Source organism: Panthera tigris, chromosome B3 (assembly GCF_018350195.1).
Source record: "Panthera tigris isolate Pti1 chromosome B3, P.tigris_Pti1_mat1.1, whole genome shotgun sequence".
NCBI classification, from domain to species: Eukaryota; Metazoa; Chordata; class Mammalia; order Carnivora; family Felidae; genus Panthera; species Panthera tigris.
Window position 1 is genome coordinate 74,083,387 of NC_056665.1, and position 24,118 is coordinate 74,107,504.

A 24,118-nucleotide genomic window follows, 5' to 3' on the forward strand; every position below is an offset into this window, starting at 1 on the left:
CTTTCTCACTTAATTTTCCAGAAACAGTGGTCAAGACAGAAACTGAAGACAAAACTGACCCTCGCCCAACACACCTCCAATTCCACCCCTGCTCAGCTCCCTCGAGCCAAAGCTCTCTCTCACCCCACCTGCCATGTGAATGTCCTCTTATGGCTGAATTCTAGAGTCTTACCAACAGTCAGGAACCAGCTTGTACTGCCTGCCCCCAGGTTTTCAGGTCAGCTGGGCAGGGGTCTGATGCTCTTCTATGGTCTGGGAACCTATGAGATCTGACTGCACATTTCAGGCTGGGCCTCTCAGGGTCCTGACCCCTGGTGTGGCTCTCAGACCAATCAGCCAGGAACTTGGATAGTCAACATCTTAGTTCTTTTCTAAAACTTGTGGGGGAATATGATACTGACTCTCACAACTCAAACTCACATGAAATTGATTTAGTCTCAAAAGCCAATGGACTAGGTTTCGGTGGGGAACATTACCTCCCAGTAATGAGAAAAGGTATCATCTATGATCCACACCTCCTACCTGGAATAAGAATTGGAAAGCAATGGAATGAATATGTAATCAGCTGGAAGGGAGTTGGCTGGTACTGAAGGATCCTTCAACCAGACCTTGATGGTGCTAATAAGCACCCACCTCCCACACTGCAGCACACCTTTGCGGTGACCAGAATGGCCACATCTACCAGAAAGCATGGCTCTTCCCTGGGACAATAACCAGAGACCCTATAAATTCTTAACTCATGGCCATCTTCATCCAAAACTTGATAAGCTGAGCTCTCTTTCCTTTTTTCTTAATCATTCCATTGAATTTTCAACACATGTTAGTTCTTTTCTAAATATGGAACCAATCTTATATCATGTACTAACAAATAAAGGTCTTCAATTGACACCATCATGGCAGGGCTCCTGAGGCTTTTCTGGGAAGGTGGGTCTCTTGCCCTTTCTTTGCACTGCCTTCCAGATTTCATGTCTGCTATACTTTGGGAGTTGGTGCTTCCTTCTCTCCACTCATGGCCTCCCTCCACTGGATTCTGGAAGCCACGTCTACCCTGGGATCGCTACTGATAGGACCAGCAGAAACTTGCCTGATCTCTTTGCTAGGTCTCATTGGCTGTTAGTGAGTATTGTGATATGTTATCTTCCCTTCCTTTAACTGCACTGTCTTGGGGGGTAAATGCAGAGCAATTTTGTACACCCCACCTCTCTCCACCAAAGCCAGACTTAGGGCCAGAGCTCTGGGCTGACTATCCCACCGTATGGTCAGGTATACTGTCTGGCTCTGTTACAAGGCAAACTTGGTCTTCCTATTCCTGCTAGCAGAAAATTAACAATCAAACATCATGACCTTTATACCACATTTATCAACCTTAGCAAAGGGAAACCTGGACTTTGAAAGCTGTTCGGCAGGCTTGATGGCCCAAAGAAGTTCAAAGAACAACCTAGTCAATTGTGTCAAAGTTGATGGTGTTCTCTAGACCCATGACTAATACATTTTTATTCAATGTATTTTAAGTCACTGTACTCAAATAGGCAGTAAGACCTGGAAAATTATCTGCAGTTGTGATTGGAGCACCCAGGAAACTTTCCAGTTCAGTGAATTCTACACAAATAGAGACAATTTAATGTGGTATAGGACAGTGGCTTTCAAGCTTTTTGCCTCCCTCCCCAGTAAGAAATGCAAGTTAAATGGCAACCCAATACACAGACACACAGACACACACACACACAGACACACACACACACACACACACACACACACCTCTATATCACTAAAAGTTTTCTTGGAACAATACTGCCTTGGAGAAAGATACATGTGAAAAAGATTTATTAAGAAATACTTCCAGGGAGGGGTGCCTGGGTGGCTCAGTCGGTTAAGTATCCGACTCTTGATTTCATCTCAGGTCATGATCTCCAGGTCATGATCTCATGTTTATCAGGCTCTGTACTGACAGCGTGGAGCCTGCTTGGGACTCTCTGTCTCCCCCCTCTCTCTGCCCCTCTCCTTCTCATCCTCTCTCCATTTCAAAAACAAATAAATGAACATCAAAAAAAAGAAGAAGAAAAAAAAATATTTTCAGGAAAAAGTTAGAGTAAATGAGGAAGTTGGGCTACATAAGGTGCAATATCAAGCCAAGTCACACAGAGGGTAATTTACACTCATTCCCACAGAGGGCTTGGGGGGCACTGTGGGTCACACCTCAAAAGCATCCCAGAGAGAGGACAAGATCTAGAGTATGTGTATCTCATCCCCATCAGTCATTGGTTAAGGGCTGTGGAGGGAGGGAAGGGACACAAATTCTTAGGCCCCTCTGGCTCTCCTGTACCTTCCAATAATATGCTGGCTTTGGGGAATGAGCTCACACTGGAATTCACCTGCTGTGCACAGAAGCAAAGGGATCCCAGGTGATGTGGGCAGAGCTATATTTTCTATTCTAGTTTCTCGTAGGTGTGACTGGTTTTTTATTTGCTGGCTATGGATTTGAATCTCAGTGCAGCCATTTATGATCTGTTATTTAACCTGAGTGAGGCTTTTCCTCATTGCTAAAAGAGAATAATAACAATCTTGCTTATCGTGGTGAGAATCAGAATTGACACAGATATTCCTAGCAAATAGTAGGTGCTCAACTTGTAGCTATTATGGTTAATAAACATATCCTCAAAATGATTCAAATAAGTAGTACAAAAATTTATTTATGCTCTTGACTGTATTCAAGACATGCATGCATAAACTCCCAAGTGGTGGAGTATGGGCTCCTTTGCAGAGATACAATAGGCATCGGCACAAATATTCACCACCTCCTCCCTCCAAGTCTTTGTTTTTTTTATTTCCTTTGACTAAAGAAGCTCATTTAAGCTCCGTCTTAAATGTCTTTCATAAAGCTTTTCCAGACCACCCAAACTAAAAATACCTTCTCCCTCCTCTGAACTGCCATGCCATTCTACTTGAAATTATTTGATGGTACTTTTTCCACTTTCTTTTCTCCTCTCTGCAATAGCTATTAAAATCCCGACTTGAGAGCAGATAGACAAATCAATGGAATGAAACAGAATCCAGAAATAGGCTCAAATACATATGGGAATAATAAAGAAATCAAGGCATGGGGGAATATCTCCAACAATGCTGAGATAACTGGCTAACCATTGGGGAAAACTTTTTTCCACAAAGTTAACCTGGACGTCCATCTCACTTCTCATACAAGAGCAAATATCATATGGTCCAAAGATTTAAATTTTTTTACTGATGTTTATTTATTTTTGAGAGAGAGACAGAGACAGAGACAGAGACAGAGTGCGGGCAGGGAAGGGGCAGAGAGTAAGGGAGACACAGAATTTGAAACAGGCTTCAGGCTCTGAGCTGTCACAGCACAGAGCCCAATGCAGGGCTCCAACCCATAAGCTGCAAGATCGTGACCTGAGCTGAAGTCAGACGCTTAACCGACTGAGCCACCCAGGCGCCCCCATATGGCCCAAATACACACACGAGCGTGCACACACACAAATATTGAATGACTACGTGAAAACATGAGTGAATTTTTAATACTGTTAGAGTAAGAAAGGCCTTTCTAAGAACGACATAAAACTCAGAAGCCATCAGAGAAAAGATAGAGTTGATTCCATAAAAATTTAAATATCTAAATGACATTAAAAAGACATAAATTCATTAGGGCACCTGGGTGGCTCAGTCGGTTAAGTGTCCAACTTTGGCTCAGAGCATGATGTCAAGGTTCGTGGGTTTGAGCCCCGCATTGGGCTCTGTGCTGACAGCTCAGAGCCGGGAGCCTGCTTTGTATTCTGTGTTTCCCTCTGCCTCTGCCCCTCCCCTGCTTGCACCCTCTCTGTCTCTCTCTCTCTCTCTCTCTCTCTCTCTCAAAAATAAATAAACATTTTTTAAAAAAGACATAAATTCAAAAGTCAAACTGAGAAAAATATTTGCAACACATCACAGTCAAATGGTTAACTTCCTTTCATAAAGAATTTATAAGAATAAATAAAAAAACAAAGTAAACAACCTAATAAAAGTGGACAAAGGACATGAATAAGCTGTTTATGAAACAAGAAATACAAATACCTGTAAACGCATGAAAATATACTCAATCATCTTAATAAAGAAATGTAAATTTTAAAAAAAATTTATTTTCACCCAGACTGGCAAAAATTAAAATGTTTAGTGAAACTATGTGCCATGAGGTTGTGATGAAATGGACACCTGCACAATGAATTGCCCTTTTGGAAGTTTCCCTGAGACCAGAGAAGGGCAAGCTTTTCTGGAGGTCAACTGCCAATTTCTATCAAATGTCAAAGGCACATACCCTTTGCTTTATGACTTAACTATTTACCTGGGCTTAGTACAAGTTCTTCTAGTTATGTGGACAAAGACACTATTGCATCATCAGCTGTATTAGAGAAAAGCCAAAAACAAGTAAAGCAGACATCAATAGGGGACCGACAAATGACAGTTCACCCAGATAATAAAAGAAGGAACAAGAATGAAATAAATCTATACTGCTCACTAGTCAAAGATCTCCAAAATATACCAACAAGTTAAGGAGCATGTGCACACACTCACACATACACTGACACACACAAAAATGAGTGCACATAAAAAATGAACACTGTATAGGATCTTTGCCCTAGTTAGCAGTATTGTATCAATGTCAATGTCCTGGTCTTGATATTGTATTACAGATGTCACTTCTGTAAGGTGTCATCATTGGGGGAAGTTGAAGGAAGTGTACACGGAGACACTGTGTACTACTTTTGAGTCTATAATTGCTTCAAAACAAAAGGTTTAAAAAAAAACAAACAAGGTGCAGAACGTGTGTAGTGTATGATTCTTGGGGGGGGGGGGGGGGGTTTATGAAATATCAAAAGGTAAGAACAGTCCCTATGTCCTGACATTCAAAATGAGTGGGTAGAGCACATGTACCCGGAAGGACAAAAACACCCATCCCCTTCACTCCTGAGGGTTTGCTTGAGGTGGAAGGACAATAAATTCTTAAACTACCCCCATTTCCTTTGCAGAGATTAAAAGAAGTACAGTTGTGCTCAAGAATTTGATCTGGCCCAATAAGGAGAAAGCCCTCAGAAGTACACTGCTCTGTCCCTTGGCAAGGCTTGTGACAGGGCTTATTCATGTCATACCATGGGCCTCTCACAGTTCAAAAAGCAGGGCAAAAGGACTGAAACTGCTTTTGCATAATAATGTCCCATGTAATCTCCAGAGGGCAAGCTGGCACCTCTAGGGACACAGTCCTCTTTCTAAATGTAGCTCGGACTGCATTATCCCTAAGAATTGCTGTTGGTTCTTGGAAGCTGTGTGTGTGTGTGTGTGTGTGTGTGTGTGTGTGTGTGTTCAGTTCCTCACAGGAAAATGGAGTATCTCAGGAGAGGCAAGAAAACACATGGAGCTCCAGAACAGGACTTGCACTATTGTACTGGCTTGAGACAGTCAAAGCCCACCCTGCAAGTTTCTACTAATGCCTCCCCCCATCAGAAAAGTCAAACTGGCAGGAATTAATAGCTTCAGGAAACTTGCTTCAGAGTGCCCTGATGCTCTGATTCTAGGGCAAGGACAGATCCTCTGGGAGAACAACTGTTGTTGCATTGGAAAGATTCTGAAGACAATGTAACTATGCTTTCAGCAGCCCTAAAGGCTATCTATCTTTAACCCATTGACCTGTGCCCTCTAGTTTATAGCTTGACTAATTGTAGCTTCTTAGAGATTTCAACAGAAAACTCACTCTAAGGAAATAAGGAACCAGATGTTCTAAGAAGATCAAGTTTGACCACACTAGAAATTAGCCTTCCCTGATGCTAGCCAGTCTGCTTGAGATCATATCAAGAATAATTAACTGCTGTACCATTGCTTGTGGACTCTCACCACTTCCCGGAGCTTTCCCCTTAAAAAAACCCCCCTTTGGAGATGGTCTTTGGACATTAGTCTGCCATCTTCTCAGGTTACCCACTTCCTAAATAAAGCAACCTTTCCTTTCCAACCAACACTTGTCTCTAGAATCTGGGCTTTCAAATGCCAAGCAGCCAAACTTGGGTTTTGGTAACAAAAGAGACTGCCAGTGAGACCTCAGCAAAGCAAACGCCTGGTTGGAGTCAGGAGTCAGAACGGTTGAGTTGGAGTAATACATGTGAAAGGAGAAGGGGAGGAGGAGGAGCTGTTAGACCTCATGCAGATCTGACAGCAATGCCAGCCCAACAGGAAGCTCTAAAGCAAAGATGGCCTGTTAGAGGAGCCCCGTGTTAGGCAGAAATGGGAAGATCTTTTTCTGGTCCCCAGAAATGTCTGGGGCCAGCCTAAGAAGGTGTTAACTGTCAGCTGAAGGCTGACAGCTAATCAAGCTCCCAAGAGCCAGCATGAGTGCTTTCTAGAAAGAGGATCTGAGCTGTTTTCCGCATCTCTGTGTCTGCCACAGGGACTGTCTCTGTGGGAGGAGAGGGGGAAACAACAATTTCGAAAACAGGGCTAGGAATTTGATTGTGCCCATAAGGGACCCAAGAGGAAATCATATTAGGCATCCCTTTTGCAGGATCTGTCCCTTTTTTTATATTGTAATTTGCACTACCCACAATTCCCCAGTGAATTTCTTGGTACAAAGGAATCATGACGAATGAAGGATAAGACATCTGGGGGAGTGCAGCTGTAATGCCCGAGGTTGCGAAACCCCCCACAAGAGACCACCAGAGTCGTAAGTCAAAGCCAAGCGGCAAGGGTCGTTTATTGCAGGTTCGAACCTGGACCTCCGCGCACTCGTTGCCAGTGACGCTAAGAGGCCCCGATCAGGGTTGGTACAGCGTTTTTATAGACAGAGACAATTAGCATAGGGGAGGTTTCAGGTTATGAGGGGCCTGATTGGTTGATTTTAAAGTAAAGACATTTGTTGTTCTCTGATTGGGCGTCCTTTGTCTGTCCTTTGGCGGGAAGGCTTTGTCCATTACTTGTGGCGGGAGAAAAGGGGGAAGGGGGAAGGGGGAAGGGGAAGAATGTGTTAAGCAAGCAAGATTACAGAAGCGAGAAAATGCTGGTTAGTAAGTATTTCCGTGATCTTAGGGTATAGCAAACTAAGTCTAGAAAAATTTAACGGTGCTCACGTCGAACAATAGGCAAGACATACAAAATTTTAAATTCATTCTTTACACAGCATTCCCCATCTTGTCCCTGTCCCAAAGCCAGCATCTCAGCACCTACATGGAAACCACAGGAAAGCTATAATCCTGGAGTTCCCAGAAGTGACCAGCTGCAGAGAGCCCTGAAGCCCAGGATAGAACCAACTGCTACTTGCTGATAAGACTGGGGACCACCACCACCACCCGTTGCCAAACACAGCAGCAGAAAGCAATCCTGGGCATGAGGGAAAAACGAAGCCAATGCCTGTCTTACAAGAACCTTTTGCCCACTGCTGCAGAGTCCCTGAAAAGGATCTGTACAGTGACTGCATGAATGAAACTAAAAGGCGTTCATGAACAATTGCCTAAATACAGAGCCATCAGGGACAAAAACTGAAAAACCAGAAATTGAATAAGCTATACAATAGAGTTATGAGATTCTAGATAAATCAATTATCTCACAAAATTAATAAGCCATTGCATGTATACTTTTTTTTAGTTTTTTTCTTTAATGTAAGCTCTACACCCAACATGGGGCTTGAACTTACAACCCTGAAATCAAGAGTCATATGCTCTACCAACTGAACCAGCCAGGTACCCCAAGACATTGCTTTTAAACAGGCACAGACCAAGTCAGTCTCTGGCACAGACAGATACATTCATTGCTTTAGTTTGGGGGTTTTTGTTTTGTTTTACCTTTTAAAAAAAAAAAGTAAATTAGTTGCCAACATTCAAAAATCAAACAGTTCATATTAAAATCCAGATTTCTACCTTCTGTTTAAAAAATCCTAAGATCTGGCAACACTGGCTGGCATCTTCAGTGGCAAATATGGACGGAACTGAGTATGCTCAGGTCTGCAAGTCACAGGTCAGGAGTGCTACAGGATTTTTTTACCTCAATACCCGGGATTCATTGTCTCACTGCTTCAAAAAATGAAGAGGTGGACACAAAATAAGCAGTAGGCAAAAGTTTATTAGAGAAATACATTAGAAAGGAAGAATAGTAGGAAAGCTCTCTTTACAGAGAGGAGACATTCGAAAGTGAATGCCTGAGGACTCCAGGTGAGGGTTCTTGTTTTATAAGGTTCTGGTCGCCCACCGCCCCCCCTTGCCCCCTTGTTCCTTCTCAGGTTCTATCTACCCTTACTGACTGGATAACTCTAGGTGCTGGGTTGGCTCGACTCCATTGTATGAAGGGTGGTCTATGGCCATACAGTTCCTTGTGGGTCATAGGCTTTACTCCTACTTAGTATTAATCAGGTATTTTGTCAAAGCCCTGAGGGGAACATGAGGGGGAGTAAGTGGGACCTGTTACATTCTTAAGAGGAACCTTAAGCCTGAGGGGGTTTGCTGTTCAGACACTCCCAGCATTGTTCCAAAATATGTGTTTTTCCCCACCCAGGGACCTCTATTCCTAGTGTTTCCCTCTCTGCCTACTGAATTCTACCTTTTACTATCACAGCAGGACCCACCAATCTCTATGGGCTCCCAGCCACTGAGGCAAGGGTCTATTGCCATAATTACTGAGTTTTATGCCATCAACCAAGGTTTAAACCATTCTATATACTATGTGCAAGAGGGTAAGACAACAGGTAAACTCACTTTAGAAAAACAAATCCATCAGATCTGGTCAAACCATTTTTAAGGTAATTTGACCTTGGCCATCAATTTAAAACATTTGACCCAGGGTACAAACGCATTTGCACCAAACACAAAAAATATAGACACCCAAGGTTGTATATTATTTGAAATAGCACACGACTGAAAGTGACTTACATGTTCATCAGTAGGAGGCTGGCTAAATAAATTATGGAATATCCACATAATGGAATACTGTACAGCTATTTTTAAAAGGGAGAGAGAGAATAAAGTAGATCTATTGTGTACGACTCAGAACATTTTCTAAGAATGTATTTTAAGAAATGAAAGAAAGGTAGAAAAAGGGAGAAAGGAAAGAAGCAAGCAATTTGAAGGACAGCATATATAGTGTTATTCCATTCATGGGAAACATTTTTAAGGGAAAAATATACGTAACTGCATAGAAACTTCTAGAAGGATACACAAGACCAGGAGCTATATGGGGAGCAGGCAGAAGCATAGGGAAGAGTTGTTTACTTTTCACTTTAAAACCTGTCTCTTTTTAAAATCATGAACATGTGTTATTTTTATAATTTAAAGACTAGATATTTAATGATTAAAACAACAGTGCACTGGTGCTGACAGTAAAATTCCAACTCAGAGGAAATTAATTTCTATGAAATCTGTCATTCCCCAACAAAGTCAGAAAAATGAAGCATAGCTATTCAACATACACAGCAGGTTGGCTTGTCATGACTCACTCTGATTTCACAAATGGAGATAAAAATGCCTACCGTACCAGATTAGAAATGGTCTACAAAACGTATAAAAAGCACCAAACACTTGCCACACTTAGTAAGTGTTCAGTAAAGGTGGTTGTTATCCCACAGCCCTCCCCTGCTGCCCAGTCCTGACTAGTGTCAATGACCAATCGAGGATGATTATTGCAAAATGGAAGATTTAAATTCCATCCCAGGTGGGGGCACCTGGGTGGCTTAGTCTGTTAAGCATCCGACTTCGGCTCAGGTCATAATCTCATGGTTGTGAGTTTGAGCCGCGCATCGGGCTCTGTGCTGACAGCTCAGAACCTGGAGCCTGCTTCAGATTCTGTGTCTCCTCCTCTCTCTCTCTCTCTGCCCCACCCCCACTTGCACTCTTTCTCTCTCCCAAAAATAAATAAACATTAGAAAATATGTCAAAAAAAATTGCATCCCAAGTGAATGTCAGCCCTCGAGGAAGATCAGAATATACTCCTCAATAATGAAGGCATTTCCTCAGGATTTGTACATGGTATTGATGGGGTTTTGGAGTGACTGGAGATTGGAGCCGCCAGCCAAGAAAGAATTCTTGAGCTGTCTTTGGTATCAAAAAGGTGATTTTATGAAAGCACGGGAACAGGACCCGTGAGCAGAAAGAGCCTCACTGGGGTTGTGAAGAGTGACTGGCTATATACATACTACGGAGTTTGGGGAGGTAAAGGCAAAAGTGAGGTCTCCAGAAGGACTTTCATATGCTAAAGAAGACTCCTGAAATACCACAGGCCTAGCTATTGTCAAGCTAAGGTTGTTTTCCCTCTATCAAGGCATTAACATTATGACTGTAGGGGGTGTCTGGAGAAATGCTGTACCCCATATTGGCCTCAAAGTAATTGTCAATAGGCTGCAGGTTAAAAGGAAATTTAGTTTTATGTGCCATTTCCTTTTGCCTTTGTTCCCCACATCACTACTGGGGCTCCAGGAAACTGAGTCCATATTGATGAGGGAGCATAAGGCAGGCTGAGGGCAGAGTACAAGCTAGCATCCCCCCCTCCCCAGTACCTCCAGGTGGGATATGTGTGACAATTCCTCAGGCACTCCTGGATACCCAAGAACAAAGCAAAGGACAGAAAACAGATGGCTAAACTATTAAGAGTCTCCATCAGTTTACAAATATTTTAGGACAATGACAAAAATAAGGGGGGCAATCTTATCAATAGCCTAAAGTCCACGAACTCCCTACTGTCTTAATATGAAGGCTCTGCCAGAGGGAAAAACAACCTTAGCTTGACAACAGCTAGGCCTCCAGTAATCTGTGAGTCTTTAGCATATGAAAATGTCTTTGGAAACTTCCCTTTGGACTTTACCTCCCCCAAGTTCATAGTATATAACCAGTCATTCTTCACAACCCCAATGCAGCTCTTTCTGCCCACGGGTCCTGTCCCCATGCTTTAATAAAATCACTTTTGTACCAAAGACGTCTTCAAGAATTCTTTGTTGGCCATCAGCTCCGAACCCCCACCATCACCCCAAAGCCCCATCAATAGGTCTTGGAGATTAGCCTATTGATAAGATTGCTTCTTTTCTTATAATTTACTAAGATATTTGTAAGCTGATGGAGACTCCTGTCCTGCATGACTGTGATCTATATCAGTTAACCGTTTGTTTTCTCCTTTCCTTTGTTCTTGGGCAGCCAGGAGTGCCTGAGGAAATGTCATAGGTATCCCACCTGGAGGGGGGGGTGGGTAGCTCTGCTTTGCCCTCAGCTTGCCTTATCCTCCCTCATCAGTACCACCTCCATACCTACAAAAGCAATCCCATTGCCTATTAAAGTTCCCCATTTAAAGAGACTCCTACACACCTATGTTTTTCCCCCAAAGATTTCCTGTCCCCATCTCCAACAAATCAGCTTGATGAAGAGTAGCAGCTAGAGACTCCCACACTCCTTGCCTTCCCTCTACCCTTTTCAGTTCACGGATCCTCTCCCTAATGTCCCTGTGCTCTCCCAAAAGAAATGGTGCCAGAGGCCATATATCAACCCTGCCCAGACAAGGAGGGGTCATGTGATGTTCACCAAGTTTCCTGACCAGAATTCTCTTTTCAAGACCCTTTGCCCTTTGAAGTATGGTCTCCCTCACTCTACCCAACCTCAGCCCCTCTGAGCAAGAGGTGAAGAGAGATCAGATATGCCCTGAAGGCCTGTCCCTTTGAATCCAAAGCCCTGAGAACCCTTCTCCAGTCCTACATACCCTCCCCAAAGGCCCACAGGTGGAGAGCACTGGGAAGGGTTCCCACAGTGCATTAGCTCTGAACAGGAGAGGAAGAAGAGGAGTGTCACGCTATCCAGCCTCTGTCATCAATAATTCATGAGGTTCAGACACAGGGGCACCAGTCGGAGAGTCAGTTTTCCCGGGCATGGGGAAAATTAGACATAAGCTCTCTTATCTCATCAGGATATGCTGAGTACCAAAGCTGAGTACCATAGCTGTAGCTTCTTGGTTGAGGAATATACTATAAATCCAGTGCGTGCCTGATAGATCACTCGCTACCCATACATCCCCTTCTGAATGTTGAAATCCTTTATTAGCTGCTCTGCAGAACTATACATATACTAAGTGAATCTCTAGCAAGCATGAATTCTATTAAACAGCGATCCCCAGAATTTCACAGACGAGGATTCTCTCTCCTCTAACTGTATGGACTGACACAGAGTTGCCAAACTGGTGATTTCACCAGATAACAATACATTTTTCAACTTACCCATCTGCTTTCATCACCTTTTCTTAACATAAAGATGAACACCCCCCCCAAAAAAGGAGCAAAATAAAGAACTATTAAATTAAATAATATTAGCTTTATGAAACTCACTATATTATCTTTATTTGTCTCAATTTGCCTTGAACGAGTGAAAACTTTGCCATGGATCAGCACATCTCAGCCTGGCATTTTGGAGGCCATTGGGTTAAACCAATTCAGACACTAACACTTGGATCTGTTGGGGCCTTTGTACAGCATCCCACAAGCCATCCAGATTTATTAATTCTCCCAGACACCCAGAAGGGAGATCATTTCAGCCTGCTCCGCAGAAGGGTAGGGTGAAGTCTTGGAACAGAATTTACAGCTAGAGAGGACTTTATTCATCATCTCCTCCAGCATCCTCTGTTTACAGATGAAGAGCCTGGCCTGTAGCAACAATAATAATTACTCTATGGTGGCAATAATCACTATGTGTTTAGTAGTTGCCAGTTTTTAAAGTGCTTTTACATTCAATAAATATTTATTGAACTAGGATGGAGGCTAAGACCAGGGGACACGGTGATTATGGAAAATTGAGTACTCCTGAGTTTGTATTTCCACCACTGGCTGGGAGATCCTCTCACCTCTTGCTACCACTTAGGCCCTGTACAATGGGGCAGTCCTCTTACGGTAGAGGGTATGAAAAGTCCTTTCCAGTCAGGATCTTTTTCCCTGCATGCTGGTTACCACAATGATCAGAGTCAGCCCTCCAGGACTGTCAGCATGGAGGAGACCCTGAGCCAGTGTGAAGTGCCAGACCCAGCCCAGCTACTCCTCCCCATCACATCTGTCTCCCAGGCTCTTCCACCCTCATCTGAGACCCTCACCTGGTGACTCTGCGAGGACCACAGGCTTCACTTCCATGGGCAATCTCAAAGCATTTGCCCTCTTGTGAACTATCACACACGTAGACCCAGACTTTCTTGGAGAAGGAGGTCCATCTTGAAGTTCTGGGAAAGAAAAGCAATCAACTCAAAGCTCTCTCCGCCACCCCGACAAATAATAGGGTCAAGCAGATGGGGGTGGAGAGCGTTGCCAAGGGTGGGGAAGTCTGTGCGGAAGTCTGAACGGGCCCCTGGAGGAAACCCTGGCAGACAGCACTGTTCCACAGCCGCCGAGGACGGCGGGGCGCGGCGGCCGTGCGCCAGCAGGGGGCGCCCGCGGCCACAACCGGCTCCGGGTGTGGAGGGCCCACGCAGAGCAGGACTTGCCGGGCGCGGGGCGGAGAGCGGGGCGGGGCGGGGAGCCGGGCGGGCAGTCACCTATCCTGAGCGGCGCAGAGCCTTTTAAGGTCCGGAGGCCATGCAGCAGGCGAAGCTGCTGCTGAACTGCTGCGCACCGGCGCGGGAGTCTGTGCGGAAGGCCAGCTCAGGGATGGCACGCCGGGGCCCGCTCGCCAATAAGGTGGCCCTAGTAACGGCCTCCACAGACGGGTGAGTGCCTGGGCCGGAGTCTCTGAGACCCCCACTATCTGGAAACAGGTACTGTCCCTTGACCTTTGCTTCCCGGCCCAAGTCCTCAAGCGTCACTCCCGGGAAGAGTCCGACCCCAGAAGAAAAGAACCACGTGGTCGGCCTGCAGCCTGACCGAATCCTCCAGCCTTGACTCCACTTCTGCCAGTCTCCTCCCACTGTTGCCTCTGGCTCAATTGCGCCACCTCAGTACTGCCTGCATAAATCCAGTCTCCCAGTAACTCCGGGCTGCCCCAATCAAACGGCCCCCCCTAGAGTCTGGGAAGACCAAACACCAGAAATCCAAGACAGTCCAGATTTCAAAAATCCGGTCCCTCTGCCTCCATCGACTATGGAAATGTTCCAGACTCCCCATTTGGAACCCTTCACCTAGATGGGACACAAGACCCATGTGTACAGGTTTTTGTTTAGCTCAGTACATTTTGCCCTTGCCCAGCCTGTTTCTCACCCACCGTTCTTGTCTATCCCTGTTTCTCATCCCCACAGGACTTTGCTAGATGCCAGCAAATCTAAAATGCAATGTATGCGAAATGCTAATAGCCAACAATTGCAAAATGTGTAACCCTTACTCCCAGGAGAGTATTGTAAAAAATTTACATTTTTTTACTAGAGACCCACCCTTTCACATACACCCCAAAACATAATTAACAACAGAATTTTAAGATGATGTAGACTAGTAAGGAAGGTATCTGGGGAGCAGGGGCTCTTTCGAATGAGACCCTCTAATCATTGAAGTGGCTGTTGCTACACCCCTAGCTCACTTCTCTCCCTTCAGTCCCTACAGGGCATGGGGACTCTCACTGTGAAGGTGCCTGTGGAAGGTAATGTCAGTGCCTGGGAACGTAGCCTGACAGCCAAAACCATAGGAAAAACAAGTAAATGAGTGCTAAAAACATGTGAAGCATGTCCATCTGTATGGTAATGGCTATGCCATTAGCTCTCCTACACGTAAGGTAGACACCAGGTCATACAGATGGAGAACTGGAATTCAAGCCCGGGCATTCTGACTCCAGGGCCCATGTCTCAACCATTTCCCCCATACTGGCATTGACTCTCTCTCTGCCCATAGGATTGGCTTTGCCATCGCCAGGCGCCTGGCCCGGGACGGGGCCCACGTGGTGGTCAGCAGCCGGAAGCAGCAGAACGTAGACCGGGCAGTGGCGGCGCTGCAGGGGGAGGGGCTGAGCGTGGTGGGCACCGTGTGCCACGTGGGGAAGGCCGAGGACCGGGAGCGACTGGTGGCCACGGTGAGCGGCAAGGGTATGGGCAGAGAGCCAGGAGGTGGCAGAAGGGAGCCAGTCTAAGCTTACTTCCCTGCTTTCCTAGACAACACTGGTGTGATCCAAGCCCGCATTATTAACTAAAACAACCATGCGTTATGCACCAATCCACCAGCACATTTTTGTATGCCTTTCTATTATGTCTCTGAGAATCATCCCATCCCAGTCAGAGAATCAAAAACCACTCTAATGTTTCAACTCTGCATCATCCCTTGGGTCCCCCAGAAAACCAGCTGGTCCTGGGTCTCCAGTAGTTTCCAATCTAATTGGGTAGACAAGAAAGGTAAGTACAATCACAAAATAGATGTTCCCACCCTTGGGCTAATAATCAATCCCATGGTCTTTAGTTTATGGATTCGAGTGCCTTCTCTAGGAGGAACCCCACCATGTTTCAACCAGCTACTGTGTGCCATTCACTTTGTTCAGAGCCTTCATGGGTTATCTCTAAACCTGACAACAACCCAAGCAAGGCAAGGACTATTCTCCCTGTTTTGGAACATTCGGAACATTCTGCTCTGAAAGCTGGAGCGACATCCTAAGTTCCCACAGCCAGTTAGGAAGAGCTGTAAGTCAACCCAGACCAGCTAAGCTGACTACAGACCACCAGGCATTTCTCCATTAGCATCGGGTCAGGCCTTTGGTGCACAGTTGGACTTTAGTCTGAGAGAAAGTGTCTAAGGGGTACCTGGGTGGCTCAGTCAGTTGAGCATAAGACTCTTGGTATTGGCTCAGGTCATGATCTCAGGGATCTTGAGTTTGAGCCCCGCCTCAGGCTCCTCGCTGACAGCACAGAGCCTGCTTAGGATTCTCTCACTCTCCCTCCCTCTCTGCCCCTCCCCTGCTCGCATGTGCTCTCTCTCTCAAAATAAATAAATAAACTTGGAAAAAAAGAAAAAGAGTCTAAGCCAGTGTCAGAATTGGTATTTGGCACCAACCTTCCAGCTACCCAAGAAAATAGGAATATCTGGCAAAGGAGGCCACTCTTCCGTCAGGCTCAGGGCACATGCTTTATTCCCTAGGGTAGAAGGGAGAATCTACCCTAGATGGAAAGTAAGGGATTGTGTGAACAGATAGGAAGGCTGGAAGAAATAATTTGGTAATCTTAGAAGAGGGATACCTTAAACAATGGTAAACAGTGATATAATAGACCATATAAAGTCATTCCATTTTTAAGGAACCATCTGGCAGATACTCGAATGAGCGTTGGAGAGAGCCAAATGTGTGTCCAAGAAAGTCACCTTTCCTGGAACAGGCTGCTGGACAGTGTCTGAGATTAGGACCTTGATCCCAAGGGTGAAGGGAGCCATCTAGAATCCTGGGCCAATTGCTGACTGGCCATATGAAATGTGCATAGCAATTTAATATCCAAATCCTGTCAGGGAAACAACCTCTCACCCTGACCAGCTCCACTTAACCAGTCCTACAGCCCTGGCTCAGAAGTGGGGCTTGAGCTAGACCTCGAGGAGGGCGTGAGACTGGATAGATGGAATTGGGACAGGATTTCAAATGACCCTGCAAAATGAGCAGCCAACCAAGGAGGGACTGAAGGGTAGAGGGAGCCCTGTGAATTCACAGCAGAGAGCATAGGCTCAGGAGTGCTGGTGGGAAGGGCAGGCAACAGGGGCCTCCAGTGCTCGCCAAAGGTGCTTGGGTGTTCTTGGAGGAAATAAGAAGCCACATGAGGTTTGAGCAAGATGAAAATGGTTACATTTTAAAAAGATAATCTGGCACTGGTAAGAGGATATATTAGAGTAGAAAAGACTCTGAGCCAAGGATGTTAGCAAGGAAGCTGTTTCTGTCATTCAGGTCTGGAGCAGCAGCAGTGGGACCAGAATGGATATGCCCAAGAGACCTCTAGTGGGAACCAACCAAGATTTTTTTTCTTCCTAACCCAGTGTCAAGAAATGGGAAATAGGAAGGATGAGTCAAAAACAACTCTTCGGTGGAGAACAGGATAGGGTACTTGTTAGCAATCAGAGATGGGTTCTGCCTGTTAAGAACTGTTAGCCTGCATTGGGAAAAGCTCCTCCCTTAAGGATGGTTACTATCCAGCAGCTTCTAAATCTGCACAGCGAAGCTTCTCAAAGGTGTGGGGAGCAGAAACTAGATCGGCTACCATCTCCACTTGATGGTATTTTTTCTAAAAAATATATCTATCAGAAAACAGCACCCAACTCGTAATCACTTTGTGTAGTGATCACACAATTTAGAGCAGGCTTAAGAGACACCTGGGTAGTCATAATGCCTTTCTCATTAATCTTCTATGGTTCTCTGTCTGTTTGGGCAAAACCTAGACTTCTCCCCTCTCCAAGCTGCTAGGCTTCCCACCCCCAACATCCCTTTCTAGCTTATTCTGCACTTTGCTCGTCCAAAATCCATAGGCAAAACTTACACAGAGCCAAAGCAGGTGGCTGGGGCCTTGTGCCGGGACACCAAAAGTTACAGAGCACCAGATAGTATTCATACTGATTTTAAAAGCTTAGGTGGTTTTAAATTTTGTTAAATTTACATGTTGACAGCCCAAGCATTCCTTTAGCAGTGTAGAAGCAACTGAGCTTAGCACCTAGTTAGCAAGAATAATTAGTTAAAACGGGAGCTAGCAGATGGTACACATTGTTAATAACACCCCTCTGTGCGCCAAATCATGAAGCACAAAGTTGATTGAGGGCCCATTTAGTGCTGCTCGCCCAAGGCATCAGAATTGCCCATTCTGGGCAAATGCATCGTCTGGTTTCAGAGTCACGTATTGTTGGCAGATTCTGTTTGGCCACTCATTACTCTGGCACATGCCTTTGCCATCTACTTACAATTTATTAGTGAGGTGAAATGTTCCCTTTCTTGGCTTTCCCTGTTTAAATCTCAGTTTCTGACTTGAATCTTCCATGCCTGTAAGCCAAAAGTGGGGGGGGGGGGGGGAGATAAAATGACATCATAACCAAGTGTGAAACCGCTTTAAACCCAAGCTGGTGCCTTCCCCAGCGTGGCTCCTGGGTAGTCCGTTTCATAGAGAGCTCAACTCACTTTCAGAGGACTCTTATGTATTACCTCTGTGGTAGAAGGGATGCTGACCTCAGATCTGCCCCCACTAACTAGCTTTGTGCCCTGAGCAGACCACTTGCCCTCTCCCAAAGTCCCAGGGAGCAGGCCTCCTGTTCTTGGCCAGCCCTCTTATATCATTACTGAGAAATTCACTTCCCTAGACTACAGTTTGTTACCTTCACCATGAGGACACTGGGCTGGGTGGTCTAAAGGCCCTTCCAGGGGTGACTTTCTGTTGGCCTATTTAAAACCGTTTCTCCATTCAAGTAGGTGTGGACAGGTTGAGTTTGAGATAACGGTAACTCAGCCAAGGAGAACTGGACAGTAAACTGGAGAAATGGGGCTGGGACTGGGTGTGAAATGAGAAAGCGTCTAGAAATGGATTTTGAGGTGGGACTGAAGAAGCCATGAGCATCGAGGAGCTCCCCAAAGAGAAAGTGTGAAGAGTAAAAGGTCAGCAGCAGCCCTAGAAGTGGGGGCAGAAAGAAAGAAACTAGATAACCTGAAACATTTAGCGGCAGAGCTTAGGATAGCTTGGGAGAGAAATGTTTCATGAAAAAGAGACATCATTTTGACATCATTTCATTCCTAAGAAGGAATTCTTCATCAACATTGATAAGTGCACCTCCCTTACTGACCTGCAGTCCTAATTCAGACCTTACTCCTCCTTCTAGGCTGTGAACCTCCATGGGGGCATTGACATCCTAGTCTCCAATGCCGCTGTCAACCCTTTCTTTGGAAACATAATGGACGCCACCGAGGAGATGTGGGACAAGGTGAGAGGGGATTAAAGGAGCAGGGGACAGGCCTCATAAAACGGCCAGAACAAACTCAGTCTGCTTTTAGAATTCATTTGTCAAGTTCACTGTAAATGTGAGGAATCCTTGTGATTGGCACACACCTGGAGTGCACCTGGTAAAGGGCAAGTGGGGGGTGGCTTCTTCTATCCTTGCCCTTCTTTCATTTCTGCTTCTCCCCAGTTTTGTTCTTCCATTTGCTCCTTGCTAGCCTTCTTGTGATTCATTCCCCAGCTCTCTCCCCCCACATGCTTATCCAGGCTCTTCCTGGTTTATTTCCAGCAGAGACATGGCAACTATATGCCAATAGCTAATACACCTAAACTTATCCACACCCCATCCCCTTTCCAGCTTCTAAAAAAGAACTATTTCTCATTAGCTGGAAAATGTTAATAGCTGCTAGTTAAGTGAAATATCAATTCTGGTGAAATGACCTAAGTTACCGCTTTCTAACTTATAATCTTGGCAAAAGACCTGTGCCCTTTTCTTCTTAACTGCAGTGTCAAGAAAATCTGAGATCCAGATGTCTAAATTCAAGTGTGGAATATTGGTTTTAATGTGAGCGTGTATAATTATATTTGTGATATATTTCACACACTACAGTTTTTAATTATAAAGCCTTAATTAAAATATTTGTCTTTGTTTACTAAGGTTAATATTCGCACATGATTTGGAAATGCTAAATTTTTTATGATCTCCCATGGTTTTGCTTTTTACTCTGATGTCATCAATAATTTCTCAACACTGAAGTTTAAGGATACTAAAATATTATAGTTTGTTTATCAGTGTTTCACAGACATAAAGACCAAAGTGCCAAATGCTCTTCAGTGACTCAGTTCCTGATTGATATTCTTTAAAGTAGAGAAACATCTTTCATGAGCAGTCTGAATAAAGACCACATGAAAATCAGTTTTAAACCAAGTAATTTTTCTTTTTAATTTGCATTTTTTAAAATGTCACAGTACATCAAATATAAATTCAGTGGTTGATCCTTGATTAAACTCTGGATTTTTTAAATAAGGACATTTGGGGAGACAACTGGGGAAATTTTATTATGGACAGCGTATTAGGTAAAATCATTATTACAAATGTTAAATTTCTTGGTGTGATAATGGATGGTAGTGTGTAAGAATGTCCTTATTCTTTGGGAAAAAATGCTAAAGTTTTTACTGATAGAGCATTGTGATGACTGTAACTCATCTTCAGTGGTTCAGGGGGAAAAAACTATATAGATACACAGATAGGACAAATCGGGCAAAATGTGAACAATTGGTGAATCTAAAGTGTACCTTCTGGATATTCATTGTTTTTCTATTTCAACTTTTCTGTAAGATTAAAATTTTCAAAATAAGAAGTCAGCATTGGGGCACGGGAGGGGAATATCCCAGCAGTGCCTAGAACTACATAAATGAGGGTTATGCATTTGTTTCAAATTATGGATGCAGGGTTTTGACTGTAGCTTGTGCTCCAGCTCCTGCAAAAGTGCCCCCGTCATGATCCCACTTTCCAATAAATATCCAGCCAGACAGTCCATCCTGGAGGGCCAAAAACATCTCACTCTTTAAGCTCAGAAGCCAGGGAAATGCTAAAACAATCCCGAGTGCCCAAGGTCAGGCCACATTTTCCCTGAGCAGCATGGCCCACTCTGGGGCAGGTCCAGTAAGCCAACCCAATTCCGAGTTCTCCCTAGTTGGAAGGAACACAGAAAATCCAGCTCAAGTCCAAAGCAGCCCTGTTAATATAGGTCAAATCATACTTGGCTGGTTAGGAGACAAGAAGAACCAGGTTCCTTTCCTTCTCACCCGAACCTAATGCATCATTCTCTAGCTGAATAAGCCAGTGAGAGGTGCTTTTCCCCAGGCCTTGGCCTCTGTACTTGTATGGTCCAAGTAAACCATCTGAGATCTGCACCAGGCCCAACAAACATCCCAGGAACCCTGCTATATGTCCTCCTCGCCCTGCCTTCTCCAGCTCTTCCCTCATGCTCTTTCTCCTTCTCTCTCTGTTTCAGATTCTGAACATTAACGTGAAGGCCACAGCCCTCATGACAAAGGCAGTGGTGCCAGAGATGGAGAAACGAGGGTACAGACAGTGAGAGGGAGCGTGGATGTGATGGACCTCATATGGGCTGAGGGCCAGGGTTCTCATTGGGAAGAGGTTCATTCTCTTCTTTTTCCAGAGGCGGCTCAGTGGTGATTGTGGCCTCCATAGCAGCCTACACCCCATTTCCTGTAAGATCCCCCCTTCTTTGCTACTTCCATCCCTCCCAGTCCTGCATTTTTCCACTCCCCCAGTGATCCTGATTAGTGTGTGTCCCCTTTTGGAGTCACACCACCAAGCCCCCTCCCACAGAATAGACGCCTTGCCCCCACAAATCCTGACCTAGGGGCGGGTTAGCCACAAGACAGTTTTCTAGCTGGGGACCCTCCCTTATAGGAGATGCCCTATTATCTACTGCCCTTGGTCCTGTCTTACTATAAGAACCAAGAATGAACTGTAAACAAAGACACTAATGCATTGTCTCCTTTCCCCAGGGCCTGGGCCCCTACAATGTTAGTAAAACAGCCTTGCTAGGCCTCACCAAGAACCTGGCCAAAGAGCTGGTCCAAAGGAACATCAGGGTGAACTGCCTGGCACCAGGACTCATCAAGACTAGCTTCAGCCGTGTGGTGAGGACCCCTGGGACCCCTAGGGGCATCTTCCCAGATGGGGAAGCCCAGTACCTTCCGCCCTGATCCCTGCACTTTTTTTGACATTCCTCCCTGCCCCCCATACCAGCCACTGGTCCAGATCAGACCCCACATGCGCTTTTCTTGAGGTGTGCACTAGAGACAGGAATTCAGCCTCTGCTCATGCGGTTTCTTTTTTCCTTAAGTGGATGAGAACTGGGGACACCCAGCAACAGCCTCACTAGCACCTGAAAAGAATGGAACAGAGGAGGGAAACAACTGGGAACTGAGGAGGACTAAGAAGTAAAAGGGTGTCCTCTCCAGCCTTCCTCTCAGCTGACATAAGGGTGGCACTTTCTCCTCTCCCTGTCCTCCTCTTCTGCCACATAAAGAGATGTCCCTTTTTCCTGCAGTTGTGGATGGACAAGGAAAGGGAGGAGAGCATAAAAGAAACCATGCAGATAACAAGGTAAGGCTGTCACAGGGGAGGGATAGGAAGGACAAAGACAAAAGTTCCAGTCCCTCACACAGCCCACAGCTTGCTGTCTTTTGGTCCCACAGAAAACATGAGCATGCCCTCTTCGGTGGCACACACAGACTTCCCAAGTCCATGAACACTGTGTCACTATGGTGGCATGTGCTAGGGATCCACCTGCATTGCAAAAACCAAACACAGGCATCTGGGTTTCAGCAGAGCATCATTCTGAGAAAAACCCTGACTCCTCTCTCCACCTGGGTGTTGCCTCCATCTCTGGGCATCCCTAGCACCCAGGGACCAAGACCAAGACCAAAACCCTGCTTTTTTAGTTCCCCTTGAATAAAAAGCCATGTTTCCAGAGCTCAGGTTGATGATCCTACAATCCAAATAAAAGGAATGAAGAGCTTTACTAAGTCCCAAAACTCCCCTTGCTAAGAAAACTCGCCTCTTCCCCATAGGGCTAGCCAAACTGTTCAGGTATCTTTGTCTGGTTCCTTTTCCTCTAACTTCCCTGCCTCTCTCCAGCTTGTGGCTTCTGGAAACTCTCTTCTCTTTAGCTTCTCCATCTTGTTCTCTCAAGAACACATGCCAGCAAGGCCTACTCTTTGCTGGTCCAAACATTCCAGATCCCCTCAGGTGCGCCCAAAGCTGTTCTGATGTCAGGCATGAGCTGCACACCTACTTCACAACTCACTAACAAGTCAGGGCATTGTCATCCTGGAGCCTCAGTGAATGTCTGCACCCACGCTTCTTGATCTTGGATGTGCGTTAGAATCAGCTGGGCACTTGTGAAACTACAAATGCTCAGGCTCCACTCCCAGAGATTCTTTTTTAATTGGTCCAATATAGGACCTAGGCTTTTTTTTTTTTCCCCTTCGCGAGGTGAGAGGCCAGGGTGGGGAGGAAGTTAAGCCTCCAAGATGATTATAGTATGCAGCTATGATGGAGAACCACTAATCCAGGCCTTCTAAGTTTGAGGTACCTACTCCACCCCCACCTCTAGAGCATTCTTTGGTTAGGTTACAGTGTTCCCTAACTATGCAATCACTGATACAAACACCGAGAATTAGCACATTCTCACAAAATGAACCTGACTTTAAAGGACAAAAACAGATTCCTGAAAAAGTTGTCTGTGAATTGAAGCAATATAAATGGAATCATTTTAAACAAACCATTTACTGTCTTACAGACTACCTGACACTTGAATAGTATACACACGTGTGAAACAAAATAGCTGCTCACCAGATTATCTGTATGACTTTGGATTGTGGTGTCCTGATTCTCTAAAACACAAAGTGTCTCTGTATTATTTGAATATAATGTGTGGTGGTTTTTACAGCGTGCAGTATTTAGGCAGTATTTATTATGACAGCTTATCTTCATGGTAACCCTTTTTGATTGACAAGAAGCTTATACACTGGTCCTGATAAATCATCTGATACTTTTTGAATAAGCACATTCATGCCCTGAGGGCCAGGTCAGGGGGTCTGGCCTGTTTGATATTTACTCCGTTCCTTGTTTCTCTTATTCCTCAGGATAGGCAAACCAGATGAGTGTGCAGGCATCGTGTCTTTCCTGTGCTCTGAAGACGCCAGCTACATCACTGGGGAAACAGTGGTAGTGGGTGGAGGGACCCCATCCCGTCTCTGAGGACCTGGAGAGAACTCACCAGGGCAGAGATTGGGCTCTAACTCCTGAGTACTGTTCCAGCACTTATCAGTCTTTCCCACCTCTGCCTAATATACTGCTCACCTTACACCCTACCTCACCCCCAAAATCAATTCTGCCCTCTGAAAAGATCCAGCCTTCCTTCTGGTCAAGGTGTGGTCTTATGAGGATTCACCCTGTTGCTGTAGCTTTAGATAAAGACTTCCCCTGAGAACATAGGGCAGGCCTGCTGAGAAAGCTGAGTCTACCTTGGCAAAAACTAATATTTTTTTCCTGGGCATGGGGGAATTTGAGGGAGATGGGATTAAAGGAACCCGGGTGGAGAAAGCAGTTGGAAAATCAACAACTTGCAAAGGGAGGTGCAAATAAAATGCAGATGACTGTATTGCTTTGAGTAGGTGTGTTCATTTGTCATTGCAGGGTACATAGATGTGGTAGCCAAGCAGAGATTGAGTGAGCTACAACCCT

At 45.1% G+C, this 24,118-nt stretch overlaps 1 protein-coding gene and 2 long non-coding RNA genes across 5 annotated transcripts in view; 2 read left to right on the forward strand and 1 right to left on the reverse strand.

Annotated features, from left to right (window-relative positions):
* Window positions 1–7,656, forward strand: part of LOC122239561 — a 16,983-nt gene extending 9,327 nt beyond the window's left edge. Inside the window, exon 3 of one of the 2 annotated variants that reach the window (XR_006218758.1) lies at window positions 7,154–7,656. This is a non-coding gene — a long non-coding RNA (uncharacterized LOC122239561). Of the gene's footprint in view, window positions 1–21; window positions 845–7,153 lie in introns of those variants that run through there. The other variant, XR_006218757.1, reaches the window with a different exon arrangement.
* Window positions 1–13,991, reverse strand: part of LOC107181168 — an 18,735-nt gene extending 4,744 nt beyond the window's left edge. The window contains exons 1-2 of one of the 2 annotated variants that reach the window (XR_006218759.1): window positions 13,744–13,991; window positions 13,075–13,197 (exon numbers count right to left, since the gene is read on the reverse strand). This is a non-coding gene — a long non-coding RNA (uncharacterized LOC107181168). Of the gene's footprint in view, window positions 1–13,074; window positions 13,198–13,509; window positions 13,598–13,743 lie in introns of those variants that run through there. The other variant, XR_001511969.2, reaches the window with a different exon arrangement.
* On the forward strand, window positions 13,511–24,026 carry LOC102951758 (dehydrogenase/reductase SDR family member 4). The gene is made up of 8 exons (XM_007097999.3): window positions 13,511–13,680; window positions 14,789–14,966; window positions 18,713–18,814; window positions 20,847–20,917; window positions 21,015–21,066; window positions 21,370–21,504; window positions 21,918–21,973; window positions 23,518–24,026. Exons 1-8 carry the CDS (start codon window positions 13,550–13,552, stop codon window positions 23,630–23,632), a joined length of 840 nt encoding a protein of 279 aa, XP_007098061.1. The 5' UTR covers window positions 13,511–13,549; the 3' UTR covers window positions 23,633–24,026.
* The last annotated feature ends 92 nt before the right edge of the window (window positions 24,027–24,118 follow it).

What these genes read in the sequence shown, in the direction of transcription:
- LOC102951758 (XM_007097999.3), top strand. Translation starts at nt 13,550, where the DNA reads ATGCAGCAGGCGAAGCTGCTGCTGAACTGCTGCGCACCGGCGCGGGAG. An exon ending in GTAACGGCCTCCACAGACGG is followed by an intron (nt 13,681 to 14,788) that starts GTGAGTGCCTGG and finishes CTCTGCCCATAG; the next exon opens with GATTGGCTTTGCCATCGCCA. An exon ending in GAAACCATGCAGATAACAAG is followed by an intron (nt 21,974 to 23,517) that starts GTAAGGCTGTCA and finishes CTTATTCCTCAG; the next exon opens with GATAGGCAAACCAGATGAGT.